Source organism: Apodemus sylvaticus, chromosome 20, assembly GCF_947179515.1.
Source record: "Apodemus sylvaticus chromosome 20, mApoSyl1.1, whole genome shotgun sequence".
Classification (NCBI taxonomy): domain Eukaryota; kingdom Metazoa; phylum Chordata; class Mammalia; order Rodentia; family Muridae; genus Apodemus; species Apodemus sylvaticus.
The window spans coordinates 357,755-371,462 of record NC_067491.1 but is presented as its reverse complement, the minus strand read 5'-3'; the positions used below and the strand labels follow the sequence as shown (position 1 = coordinate 371,462).

Genomic DNA, 13,708 nt, shown 5'->3' with positions numbered 1-13,708 from the left:
CCCCCAGCCGTGCCAACCCTCCTGACTCCAAAGAGGACCTAGCACTCTGTAGGCACTCCATAAATCCACCCTGAAGCCTGGGCGTCCAGGCTGTGAGTCTGTGGCCTTGGGGCTGGGGACGAGGGGCACTTAGGCAGGCCTCGGGCCGGGGTTCCGGGCCGTGGCGGGGGCGGGGCGCGCGGGGCCAAGGTCACGGGTGGGGCGTCCGGGCCTGCGCAGTGCCGGGCGCGGCAGGTGGAGCGGGAGCCCGGGCGGCACCGCGTCGCCATTACACAATAGCGCGGGCGGCGCGGGCGGGCGGCGGGCGGCGCAGGAGGCGGGACGCGGGGCCCCGGAGCTGTCGATCGGGGACAAAGCGCGGCCGCCCGGCGCCCCCCGAGCCGCCCGAGCCGGGGCGCAACCCGCGCCCCCCGCGACTGACATGATGTTTCCGCAAAGCCGGCACTCGGTAAGGGGAACCCCCGCGCACTGCACCCCAAGCTCTCCCTGCACCCCCAGCTTAGCTCACTGCACCCCTTCTAGATCGGGTCTCGTCTGTCTCCCCGCCCAGGGCCTGTCCCAGGGTTTCCCTATGCTCACCCAGCTCCTACAGGCCTGTCCTGTCCCCGAGCCCTGGGCTCGTCTCCAGGATCCTTGCACGCCACAACCCAAACCCTACGGACCCCACCAGCCCAGCACTGCACCCTTCAGCCCGGATCCCTGAACTTTGATCCCTGCCCTGAGTTCCCTCACCGCCTCCCCCACGCCTAGCCCATCCCGGCTCCAAGGTCTTCTCCCCCTACCCCACCCCCGGGCTCCGGATCAGCTTGTCTTTAATCTTGGGCCCGCACCCCACTGCAGCCGCATTCGGCCTGTCTCCTCAGGCCCAGAGCTGCAGCACCCCAGGCACAAGTCCTTCATCCCCCCTCACCCCAGGCGCGCATGTCCTCCAGCCCAAGACCTTTCCTCCTCACCTCTGTGCTCCGCACCCCCAAGGCCCAGCTCTCTAAGACTGGCCTGCCACCACCAAGTCCAAGGCCCTGCACCCACCATCACCTCGGCCCTGCTCTTCCTTCCACCTTAGATCTGCCCTGTCCCCAAGTCTGGTGCCCTCTATCCCCCAATCCAGGACCCGCACCCCCTGTTTGTCCCTCCAGCCCTGTCGGGCCTGGCGTCACCATCCGGGCCCAGCGCCACCCCCAGCCTGACTCTGCGTCCCTCCTCCAGCTGCAGGCCCCGCACCCCAGCGGCCTTCCTCCTCCCAGCCCCCATCCTGCACCCTCAGCACTAGGGTTGGGGAGACCCTGTGCCTGTATAACGCCCAGTGCTCCTGTGCAGAGCCGGATACCCCTCAGCTTCCACACACACACACCCCTCCCCGCACTAGGCTTCGTCCCCCTCACATCCAAGCCCAGACCCATCTGTCTCCTCCCACACCAGCTCCCAGCCTTCCCACACCCTGCTCCTAGCCTTGCTCCCCAGATCCGAGAATCTTACACCCTACCTAACTACTGACCCAGCGCCCTCAGATGCCGGCCCTGTACATGCCCCCCTCCCCCGCCGAAGTCCCCCTCCCTAACCCCCCAGTTACCAGCTCTCTCCCCAACTCCCAGGCCATGACTTCTCTGTGGCTTTGGCTAGGACCTGGGGTGAACCTCACAAGGCACCTCTCGGGCTGGGCAGCTTTGGGGGGTCCCCTCCAGAAGAGCACACCCCTGAGGAAACAGGTGTGATGGGGTTCTCCCAGGAAATGTAGAGTGGTAAGCTAGGTGCCTCTTCCCTGCTGGCTTTGAAAGGAGGCCTGCTTCACTTAGTTAGAGGGACTTTCTGGGGAATTCCTCTGGGGGCAGTTGGAGGACAGAGGTGCACCCCACCCCTCCAAATGACCAGTGTGTAAAAGTGTCCCCACTGCTTAGGGACCTCACAGCGCCTTCCTGGCTGCCAGGGCCTGTAAATCACAACCCAGGAAGTGGGGCATAGGCCTGGGCGGGGCTGCTCACCCTCCTGCACCCGCAGGGCTCCTCCCACCTTCCCCAGCAGCTCAAGTTCACCACCTCTGACTCCTGCGACCGCATTAAAGATGAGTTCCAGCTGCTACAAGCGCAGTATCACAGGTGAGCCCGGGTCAGGGGACCCCATGTCGGTAGTGTTGTCTGTAGTGTTGTCTGTGGCATCAAGGACGGCTGAGTTGGGGCTGGGTGCCTCTGTCACCTCAGGGCTCAGGAGGTGGGACCAGGGCTCAGCAGTTCAAGGTCATCCTCAGCTACTTAGCAAGTTGGCCAGCCTGGGCTACATGAGACCATGTGTCTAAAAACGAACAAGCATCCCCATGGTGTGGAGGAAGAAACTAAGGCACACAGCGTTCTTGGTTTCAGAAGCCCGGTCCCCAGGAATCCCTCTAACACAGGCTGGCATGGGTGCTCAGAGCGCATGAGTAATCGGCTCAGGTGCACCCAGCCCTACCTTCTCCTTCTGTCCAGTTTTGGAGTGGGGTCCCACAGACCCTCCAGCCTGGTCACTCCCACAAATACTTTTCTTGTTTCTGACCGGTTCCTCATGTATGAAACCGATCACTCCGAAGGCCAGAGGTATCAGCAGCTTCTGGGGGTGTACAGCACAGAAAAGCTGAAATCAGCCTGAAGCTGGGGAGTCAGGGGTCCCAGCCACGGGTCCCCACTTGACCCTAGGCTCGACCCGCTTTCTATAATCCAGTGGTGACTAGGCATGGGAGTGCAGGCCCAACCTTCCAGCTCTCACTCAGGCAGGGGAATATAGTCATTTTGGACTAGCCTGGGGTACAGAGCAAATCTCTGTCTCAGAAAACAAATACTAATGATGATGATGACAATGATAAAGCCTTTAAAAGACCCTTAGATTTCTCCAAGAAAAAAAAGTAAATCTCAGTGTTTGTGGAATTTTCTATTTTAAAAAAATACTATATTTAAGTTTTTGGTATTTATTTTGGAACAGGATCTTATGTGACCCAGACTTTCTCCCCAGCTCCCTATGTAGCCAAGGATGACCTTGAGCTTCTGACCGTGGGTGACAGGCAAGGCCCTGGGTGCTAGACCAGCCATCTACCTGCTGGGCCGCTCCCCCAGTGTTTGCCATTTTAAAGAGGAATGTAGGGCACCAGTGCTGCGCCCCCATGGTTCTGGGTCCACTCCACTCGTAGGCTGACTTCTTCCAGGACCTGCAGGGCAGACAGTGGCCGCAGGGCTGTGTTGTCCCCTAGGCAGATGCCATCTCTGAGCTGCTGTGCTCTGCTCTGTGCACTGTGCACTGTGCCTGGGTTCGGGCCTGTGAGGGCTCCTGGGGAAGTCATACATTGACTTTCTCCCATCAACCTCGCTGTGGGACCTCCTGCAATCACTGTTGAGGCTCACTAGGCCTTATTATGTGAGCAAGTGTGCGTGTGCATGCGTGCGTGCGTGCGTGCGTGTGTGTGTGTGTGTGTGTGTGTGTGTGTGTGTTGTGTGTGTGTGTATAGGCCACGGTGTGACCACAGTCCACCACTCAGTCCTGTGCCCCTGAGTGAGTGGCCCTCATGGCTTGGAGAGCACATCAGAAGTCTGCTGGGAAGCCAGGCGGTGGTGGTACACGCCTGTAATCCCAGCACTTGGGAGGCAGAGGCAGGCGAATTTCTGAGTTCGAGGCCAGCCTGGTCTACAGAGTGAGTTCTAGGACAGCCAGGGCTACACAGAGAAACCCTGTCTCGAAAAACCAAAAAAAAAAAAAAAAAAAAAAAAAAGTCTGCTGGGCCAGCACTCAAGCAGACTACAGGCACTTGAGCAGCTGAGCCTGTTCTCAGCCAGGAACAGGGTCTCAAGACGGTGGAGGGTCTTGAGACTGTAGGAGCTGCCCTTGGCTGCCTTTTTATTTGTTTGTTTGTTTTTGCTTTTTTCCGGGACAGAGTCTCACTCTATAGGTCACGCTGGCCTCAAACTCACAGATGTCTACTTGTCTTACCCTCTCAAGCTCTAAGGGTTGTTTGGATTTAAAAAGAAACATTCTGTTTGGTTGGTTGGTTTTTTTTTTGTTGTTGTTGTTTTGTTTTTCCCCCAGACAGGGTTTCTCTGTGTAGCCCTGGCTGTCCTGGAACTCACTCTGTAGACCAGGCTGACCTCGAACTCAGAAATCCACCTGCCTCTGCCTCCCAAGTGCTGGGATTACAGGCGTGTGCCACCACCGCCCGGCCTAAAAAGAAACATTCTGATGGGATTGATGTGTGCACGGGACTTTAACCCCAGAGCTCGGAAGGCAGAGGCAGAGGTGGATCTCTGAGTTCCAGGACAGTCAGGGCTACATAGAGAAACCCTGTCTTGGAATAAGGGAGGAAGGAAGGAAGGAAGGAAGGAAGGAAGGAAGGAAGGAAGGAAGGAAGGAAGGAAGGAAGGAAGGAAGAGGTTATTACATTGGGGATTGGGGGTAGTGTTGCTGTTCAGGTGTGGATGTCAGAGGACAACTTGGGGGAATCACTGCTAGGCATGGCGGCAAGAGACCCCCGACTGAGTGACCTCCTAGGACTGCAGAGCTAGCCACAGGCCCAGTCCCTTGACCCACTGACCTGTCCTGGTCCCTTCTGGCCCAGGAAGGTAGCCACTACAAAGAGAAAGTAAGTGGAACCCAGAGAGGTAGAGCAGCCAGCCTAAAATCACACAGCATGGAAAGGCAAAGCAACCCCTCCCTCCCACCCCGCCAACTCTGATGTGACTAGAAAGAGGGGCTGGACATGAAGAAGGTTCCTGAAGCCAGGACACCTTGGGGTGCTCTGTTCCTCTCAGCCCTGGGCCATCTCAGCCTTTAGCATCTGTGTGGAGAAGTCTCCTCAAGTTTGAGTACTTGGGTTACTGCCCACTGTGTGACCTTGAACCTCTTACTCACCCTCTCTGGGCACCCACTGAGATAGATGACAAATTCTGCAGCCCTCATGAGTCCCACAGGAAGGCACCTCTGACTTTGGTGGTCGTTATTCCATTGAGAATGCTTTTGAAATTTCAGTGGGGGAGACTGAGTAACCCCGCCTGCCCAGGACTGCAGAAAACCCAGGGTGTCCTTAAATGCAGCCAGATGTGGTGTTTGGCCCCTTCGCAGTTCGCAGCTTGGGCCTGTAGCTCAGTTGGCATGTTGCAGCGCTCGCTCGTAGGTGGAGGTAAGGAGGACCAGGAGGACTTCAAAGTCAAAGTCATCCTCAGCTACATAGTGAGTTCAAGGCTAGCCTAGGCTACGTGAGACCATGTCTCCAAAACAAACAAACAAACAAACAAACAAACCAAACTAAAAAGTTTTTAGCTTGACCCTCCCGAGGTGCCCCCCCAGCCCGAGGGGACCTCAGTTGGCACCCCTTGTGTGTCCTCAGCCTGAAGCTGGAGTGTGACAAGCTGGCCAGCGAGAAGTCGGAGATGCAAAGACATTATGTCATGGTAAAGCCCCCTCTGGGACTGGTGGGGGCGGGGACGGCGACCCCAGACTCCACACATTCCACAGATGCTTGCTACTGAGTCCCCACGGGCTAAGGACAGCCTGGCCACTGGCCCAAGTAGTGGCTGAGGTGCCAAACCACCAGCTCACAGCGTGGGCCAGCCAGGTCTCAGCCATCCCTGTGGCAGGAGGAGGCAGCTGTGGAAGCCTGCCACAGCCGGAAGCAAGTCTCCTCCCTCCAGGCCATCTGGCCAGGCATCCCTTAACCCTTCCATGACCAGAGCCCTCCTAGCCCCCACAGGACCAAAGAGATTGTGCCTCAGTCCTGTAGTTCCCAGCAGGGGAGGTTGCTGGGGTCTTGGGGCATTGTCACTGGGGTCTTGAAGAACAAATAGGAGCTCACTGGATGGGGGTAGGGTGGAATAGCATTGCTGGAATGGGCAGGGAGAGGCAAGCCACCAACAAGGCCACATCCTTTTGGTCCCTGACACACCTCTCCACCTAACAGTACTATGAGATGTCTTATGGATTGAACATCGAGATGCACAAACAGGTAAGCCTCAGTATCCCTCCTCCATGATCCCCAGTTCCCTGTGATTCTCAGACTGAGCATTAAGGCCACTTCTGTTACCCCCAGAGGTGGACTCAATTTCCCCCTCCCATCCCCTCCAAGTGCCCCAGGTACTGAGGGAAACTCATGTGTTCCAGGCTGAAATTGTGAAGAGGCTGAATGGGATTTGCGCCCAGGTTCTGCCCTATTTGTCACAGGAGGTAAGCAAGCTACCAGCAGGGGGCAGTAGGGTTCCCTCTGTACCTTGCTGAGCACCCCCCTCTGCACACACCTGCCCTCTCTGAACTTAGCAAAGGTGAGAAGTGGAGCAGCTGGGGTCAGACCCCTGTGGCAAGGCCGAAAGAGCTACCCGGTTGGGTGGGCACAGATGCCTAATGGGGTCCCGATGAGCGGCCAGGTGGCTCCCTAGTCTCCCAGCTCGGCAGCCCCCGAGCCCCTGGGACAGGACATCTCTTGTGCATCGTGCGCACTGCGCAGGGGCCCCCCATTTTTATGTGCCAGTCCCTTTCCAGCTTGACTGTGCCTTGCCTGAGAAAGCTCTGTCCCCGCCCCTGCCTGTTCCAGCATCAACAGCAGGTCCTGGGAGCCATCGAGAGGGCCAAGCAGGTCACGGCTCCTGAGCTGAACTCAATCATCCGAGTAAGTCAGAGCCCCTAGTGGACAGGGGACTGATGGGTAACTTGGGTGGGTCAGGTGACAAGACCCTGAGATGACTCTGTCACCCCTACCCCCACTCCACAGCAGCAGCTCCAGGCTCACCAGCTGTCCCAGCTGCAGGCGCTGGCCCTGCCCCTGACACCTCTGCCTGTCGGGCTCCAGCCGCCATCCCTCCCTGCAGTCAGCGCAGGCACAGGCCTGCTGTCACTCTCCGCTCTGGGCTCTCAGACCCACCTCTCCAAGGAGGACAAGAACGGACACGATGGGGACACCCACCAGGAGGATGACGGAGAGAAGTCGGATTAGCTCCTGGGGAGGGGGGAGGGGGGAGGGGGGACACCAGGGGGAGACAGGCACAGAGAGTGCGGTGTTCTGAGGGCCACACAGCACACAGCTCGGTCACTACCCAAACTTCCACCTCCAGTCCTGGTTCCGGCTGTGCACCCTGGGCCTAGGGGACACCAGAGGGACACCCCAGGCTACAGGGTTCTCCCCCACCTCCAACATTTCCCCAGGCCACAGTCACCAATCTCGGCCCAGAATGTACACAACGCTAGCTGCCCCTTTCCACCCTGTGCAACCCGAATTTGCCCTCTGTCCCCTTCTCTGCTTCCTGCACTGCACACCTGCTAGTCCCAGACCTCTCCCCCCCAAGCTCACCCAGCTCCAGTTCCCTCCACCACAAAAGAAGGGGACAGAAAGCATTGGCTTGGGACTGCAGTGGGGGTGGGCACCCCACAGACTTCCCTCTCCCCTTCCCCAAATAAACGTGAGGGTTAAAAGTTGGTTTGTTTATGATTTCTTTTTCGTCCCAGTATTCTATAGCTATCATCTAAGAAAGGAAAAGAAGGAAACCCAGGAGTGTCTGTGCGTGTAGATTCGTAGCTTTGCTGGTCGCCTTGGTCGGGGTGGAGGGCCACTGTACTGAGGATGGGGTCTAGCTGTGCCTTCAAAATAAAAACATGAAAAGGTTGGCCACTGTGTCCCTGCTTCTGTCTTGTGGGGGTGGGGACCCCTTTCCTCAGGGCACCCCGTGTCTGGCAATAAGACACCCCTGGAGCAAGCAAAAGCCCAGAGAGGGTAAGCTGGGGCCCTGGAGCCACACAGTGACACTCAATGCTCAGGTTTCAAACTGTCTTGGCAGGTGGCTGTGGCACCCACACGGTTGCCTTGGTTACCTTCTGAGAGATGGCCTGAATGATCTCGACCCCTTCCACTAGACTGTCCTCTGGGGAAGCCTCAGCATGCACCTCAGTTTTGGGCCTTTTTCTTTCTTGGTTTTCTGAAACAGGGTTTCACTGTATAGCCCTGACTGTCCTGCACTCACTCCTCAAATGCACAGAAATCTGCCTGCCCCTGCTTTCTGAGGCCGGGGATTAGCACTGTGTGCCACCTGCTTTCTTTATTTGCTTTCTGTTTTGTTTTTTATGTTTACTGGTTTCTCATGTCTGTCCTGTCTGAGGACATCTGTTCTCTACCCCCATGTATCCTGGGAACCAAACTCCGATGGCAGGCTTTGCAGCAGTCGCCTCTACTGGCAAAGCCAGATCTCATTGGGTTAGTTTTTGTGTTGTTTTTAGGCTGGCCTGGCACTCGGTTTGTAGCCCAGGCTGGCCTCACTCAGATCCCCAGACTGTTTTTGTTTTTTGAGACAGGTTCTTGCTACAGCCCTGACAAAGCCTGGAATTCACCCTGGATCTTGGGGTGCTGTGCCCACTTGGGTTCTTCAGCCAAAGAGTCTGAGAGTCTAGGGGGACCAAGGCTTCTCACACCTCAACTGGGAAACAGTTTGAGGTGTCCTCTTTGCCCCTGGGGCTCTTGTGGGGAAGGTCCTGCCAGCAGCTGGACTGGCGGTGGTGTACCCCAGGGAGAGCACAGAGCCAGCCTGACCTTGTGTAATTGATCACCGATGTTCTGGTCACCTGATGGAGTAGGGAAGAAGACAAGGAGGGGGCTGAGGGTCTCAGCTCCTTATGCCCAAGACTTGAGCCCAAGGCAGCAATGGTGACCAGGTGACCCTACCCCCTTAGGAACTTTTCTGGCTCTCTGGAGTCCTCCTGGGGGGCCTTCTGGTACTCCATCTCTGTGTTCCTGTCTACTTGGTGGCTCTGACATCTTCTGTTCTGGGGTCAGGCTGTGGCTTGGGAACTCTTGGGATTATAGGTCCCCACCCCAGGGCCAGGCCACTGCCTGGGGCACTAGTTCCTAAGGCTCCATGGAGATTGGAATCCTACCCTGTGCCCAGCAAGGAGAGGACACCCCAGGCAGCAACTGTTCCCCTTCAATTGGCCTCAGCGACTGCACCCTAAGACACATCAAATGACCTCCTTACTTGTTGTGCAGACAGGGAAACCCACTGAAGTCAAGGAAACCATAGATGGCTACAAAAGAGTTGCTGTGTACCCTCTGGGCAGTTGATCTTTCTGTTGGGGCACTACAAAGAGAACAAGCAGGGGAGTCCCAAGACAGTATCCCTAAACCAGCAAAAGTACCAAGGCTTGCTGGGTATTGCCCTGGCCTCTGCTAACCCTGAGTCCCTGTTGCTTCACATAAACTGGAGAGAAGCCCAGAGACAGCAGGATCAGGTCACACAGCCAAGTGTGTGTGTGGAAACCCAGCTCCTTCTCTCTCTCTCTCTCTCTCTCTCTCTCTCTCTCTCTCTCTCTCTCTCTCTCTCTCTCTCTCTCTCTCTCTCTCTCTCTCTCTCGGCAGAATTTCTCTGTGTAGCCCTGGCTGTCCTGGAACTCACTCTAGACCCAGCTGGTTTCAAACTCAGATCCTTCTGCTGCTGCCTCCCAAGTACTGGGATTAAAGGCATTGCCACCACCACTCAGTAAAAACCTAACTTTTTTGAAACTCACTTAGTGTAAGGAGTCCATAATAGTGATGTGGGGAAGGGGGTAACTGAGGAGGGAGCAGATAGCCAGACTGGCGGAGACCCAAGGGAGTGCTGGGCACAGGCGTGGCAGCCACTTCTCTATGATCCAGTGTCCCTGCAGATGCTCAGAACTCAGAGGGGAACCAGGTCAAATCTCAGGAGAGGGGCACCTGGGTCCTATTGGGTGTCATGGGCCACTGGAACCATGGTGGGTATTAGAATGGGAGGTGGCCGCCTCAGATGGGAGCAATGCAAGATCATCTGGCGATGCGGACACAGAGGCACCAGGACTAAGACAGGCCAGGCTCCAGGGAAGGAGACCCCACGTTGGTTGCTCCTGACTCCTCCTGTAGCTGTCTCTGGTTGCCACCCCCAGTTCCCTGGGGCTGTGAAGCTCTTTATCCTTTGCTGTGCCTGCTGCTTCCCACATGTCCCCTCCCCACCCGCCTCTACAAACCTCTCCACAGCCTGTGGGGCCTGGATGCTGGCTGCCAGCCAAGCCCCAGACAACCTTGACCGCCTCCTGCAGCCACCTCTCCTCCTCCCCTCCCCTTTCCCTCCCCTCCCCTTCTCCCCTCCTGCTCTCCTAGCCCTACTCCCCCTTTCCACCTCTCCCTCTGCAGCCACCTCCCCTCCCCTCCTCCTTTCCTCTCCTCTCCCCTCCTCTCCTCCCCCCCTTCCCACCTCTCCCTTCCCTTCTCTAACTTCATTTCTCTCCTGCCTCCTGCTGCTTCTCTTCCTCCTCCTCCTAAAGCAAGTCCTCCTCCAGCTCCTCCTCCAAGGCTGCAGGGCCTGCCGGGTGGCACTGTGACCTCTCTGCTGCTGCTAATGTCCAGGAACAGAGGAAGAGGTGGCAGATGACCTGTATTTGGCCTTAGATACAGGTATTGGTGACCCCAACCCTGGATCATGCAAAAAGCTACCTCACTTTGCTGTTGGGCCCTAGGCAGGTCCCTAGCCCTCTCTGGGCCACTCTGACCACCCTGCAAACCAGGTAAAACCGAAGAAGGAAGGAGAAACAAGACCCGGCAAATACAATAGAGGTGACTCCTGCCCAGCATGGGCCAGGCCAGGGTTCATCCCCAGAAACAGAAAAGAAAACTGTTAGGATTCTGTCTAAGTTCCGCCCCACAGCTACCTGGCAACAGCCAGGTATGCCCCTCCCCACAGTTACCTGGCAACAGCCAGGTAGGTCTGGCCCACTATAAAAGGGGCTGCTTGCCCCTCCTCTCTGTCTTGTCTCTCACTCTCTTATCTCAGCTTCTCTCTTGCCCTCTTGGGCTCTTACCTCCCCCCTCCCCCTCTCTCCACGTGGTCATGGCTGCCTCTGCTTCTCTACTCTCTCCCTTTCTCTGCCTCTACCACCCCTAAACTCCCCTCCCCATGCCCTGAATAAACCTTGTTCTATTCTATACTGTCTGTCTGGTCCCCCAGTGGGGAGGGGATCCCTCGGCATGGGCCCGCTGAGGCACCCCCTCCCCCCACACCACCCATAGAACATATTCTTACACCTATTTCTCTTTTTATGATCACAAGAGAAACCCCTCCCCCAAATTTTACAAACCCTCAGATCCAGGTAAGCAAACTCTTACCATGCAGCCACGTTCTTCTCATGGCTAACTTTAGTATTTATTAGGCACCTACTGTATGCTAGGGACTCCCAGCACTTCCTCCACCCTTAGGGAACACACTGAATGGGGCCAAGGACCGGAAGGCAGAAAAGCAGAAGGCTGATTGCACAGACCTGTCACCAGGACCCCAGGTGACCAAGATAAACTTGCCTGGAGCAGCAGGAGCCCTGACTGCTGCCCAGTGGAGGACTATGCAGACAGCCAGAGCAGACTGGGATGAGGCTGACTAAGTCCCAGACCCCTCACTGGTCAAAGTCTGGCTTTCCCTATCTGGTGCAAGGGCACTGAGGTCCGGATGTGGATAATTCCAGCTCAACTGAGCTGAGCAGCTTAGGAATTTTTTGAGGGCGATGGGTTGCTACGGGAGGTTCTTGAACTTAAGGGAAAGGCTAGGATGGGAATCACTCTTTGGTGGATAATCACAGACGATGGTGAGATAAAGTCCCTCCTCTCTGTGGGTGGGAGATGTAGGTAGCAGTGAATATCCCTTTAGTGTGGCAGCTGTAGGACAGTCATGTTGGTTAAACATTGGCTTTTATTTTGTTTTATTTTGGCTTTTATTTCCCGGACAAGTTTTCTCAGTGTAGACTAGGCTGGCCTCGAACTCAGATATATTTGCCTCTGCCTCCTGAGTGCTGGGATTCCAGGGTTCAGAAGCCCCTTTGTCTATCTAGCCGCTCTCTTACTGCTTGCATCTTCAGTCAGCCCTGGTGCTACCCGCATGCCGAGCTGCAGCCCACCCTCCTCCTTCTCCCAGTCATAGCCAGAAGCTGAATCGGGGCACACAAGCAAGGTAGGTGGCCAGGGCTCCCTATTTTAGTTTGACCAGTTTTTTTGACCAGTGTTTTTTTAGAAGGACTTCTAATGACCCAACTCCTATGCCCTCTGCAGAACCCCAGTATAAAACACCTCCATCTAGGAAGCCTTGAGAATGTTCCAAGCAGCTTTGTGACTCCTGGCTCGGCTGTCCCGGGCTCCTCCCCTCCTGAGCCCTCTTATTAGCCTAGCCCAAGCCACAGCAGGGGGCATCTCTCTGGGAAAACTAGGCACTAAGTTGCGGGGAGGGGGTGGCTCCCCCGAGTTCTTAAGGAGAAAATGATTGTGTGTGCGCTCCTGTGCGTGATTTTTTTTTCCTGCCAAGCCAGGCAGGGAACTGTGGCTCAGAGGTCACCCGTGAGCCCTAGCCAGCAGGAGGGGACTGGCCTGGCTGGTGGCCCAGTGGCTCGGCTGGGGGCGCAGGGAAGGGGAGGCTGGCGCTGTCGGAAGCCAAAGGCTTTGGCCTCCCTGAGGGAGTCGCTTTCCCGGCCCGGGTCGGATCAATGGGCTGTAATTATACCGCGCCGGGCCGGGAGCCGGTGAGGAGGGAGCGGGAGCTGGCAGAAGGGAGGCGGCAGGCGGGGGCGAGGACCCACGTTACTTTGATTGACAGCCAGAGCCGCGTGCGCTGGAGCTTCTGGGATATGTAGTTTTTTTCTGGTTCAGAATGCTTGTTCGCAGTAGCGATGTTCACTCTGGTAAACTAAGGCACGCCTAGCACCTCCAACCTCCCAACTCCCTGTAAGCTCATCCCACCCCCTCCTGTTATTTAATTGGTCAAACGAAATAAGCTTGGGAAGTTAGTTAGGGCAAAAATCAAATCTCAGTCATTCCCTAAGCGGCCAAGGTGCCTTCTTTGCCTCAGTTTACCTATCTCTGAAACAGGCCGAAGGAAACTTTGGCTGCCGAGCCTTGGCAAGGTAGCCACCGAGTCGAGAGACTTATTTTTTATTTTTTAATATAAAATGTTTTTGAGACAATAGTCCACGTTAGTCTCGGCATCACAACGGTCCTCCTGCTTCAGCTTCTTAAGTGCTGGGATACGAGGAATCCACGCTCAGCTTCAAGGGGCTTTTACTTTTAAAAGGGGATCCACGATCCTCAGGGACCACCACGCGGGGCCCCACTCACGGAGGGGGGGGGAGGAGGAGCTGCACGCCCAGCCCCAACAGGAGCTTTCCTATTGGTCTATCCCAGACTACTATGTCCTGCTATTGGCTGCAGGGTTCCCAGCACTCATTGGCCAGTGTTTCTGGTGACGTCAGAGACCCATGTGGGAGCTTCGGGAACTGATTGGCTGGCATATTCGACCAACCACAGAGGAGATAGACGGGTCCCTCGGCAGCTGGGCGGCTAGTCTGATTTAAGGTGGTCCGAGCAGTCCCGGCTCCGAGTTGTAGCTTTTCCCCTTTTCTGTTTTTTATTTGCACAGTGCAGAACCGTAGAGCCTGTGTGCGCTGAGGCAGGGGCTCACGTTGAGGCGCTGATCCCCACTTTGCAAAGTTGAGGATCCAGGACCAGGATGAATGGGAAAAAGTGACTTAGGAGGGTGGAAAATGCTGAGGGTGCGCCACACGTATCCACTTCTGGTGTGGTGTCTGTGCACTCCAGGGATGGGGTTCAGGCTGTCCCAAGGGAAACCTCAGATCATATCCTCTGCTTCCACGGAGGCTCAGAAACTGTGGCTTCCTAGGCCGCACAACAGAGGGGCAGTGGCTCCCTCTTCCAGGAGCTCCCGTCCTCTGGGGGTCTCCT

The 13,708-nt window shown here is 56.4% G+C and overlaps 1 protein-coding gene across 2 annotated transcripts; it reads left to right on the top strand.

The window, feature by feature from the left end:
* Positions 1–208: 208 nt before the first annotated feature.
* Positions 209–7,413, top strand: Tle5 (TLE family member 5, transcriptional modulator). Of its 2 annotated transcripts, none has more exons than XM_052164743.1 (7): positions 209–448; positions 1,996–2,093; positions 5,339–5,402; positions 5,909–5,953; positions 6,109–6,171; positions 6,536–6,610; positions 6,716–7,413. In XM_052164743.1, exons 1-7 carry the CDS (start codon positions 422–424, stop codon positions 6,932–6,934), a joined length of 591 nt encoding a protein of 196 aa, XP_052020703.1. In that variant the 5' UTR covers positions 209–421; the 3' UTR covers positions 6,935–7,413. The 2 variants fall into 2 exon arrangements, with proteins under 2 accessions (XP_052020703.1, XP_052020702.1); XM_052164742.1 differs by having other exon boundaries at positions 211–448; positions 6,713–7,413.
* The last annotated feature ends 6,295 nt before the right edge of the window (positions 7,414–13,708 follow it).

Coding starts and splice junctions, on each gene's coding strand:
- Tle5 (XM_052164742.1), top strand. CDS start 422: ATGATGTTTCCGCAAAGCCGGCACTCG. Junction 2,094..5,338: donor CTACAAGCGCAGTATCACAG/GTGAGCCCGGGT, acceptor GTGTGTCCTCAG/CCTGAAGCTGGAGTGTGACA. Junction 5,954..6,108: donor ACATCGAGATGCACAAACAG/GTAAGCCTCAGT, acceptor CATGTGTTCCAG/GCTGAAATTGTGAAGAGGCT.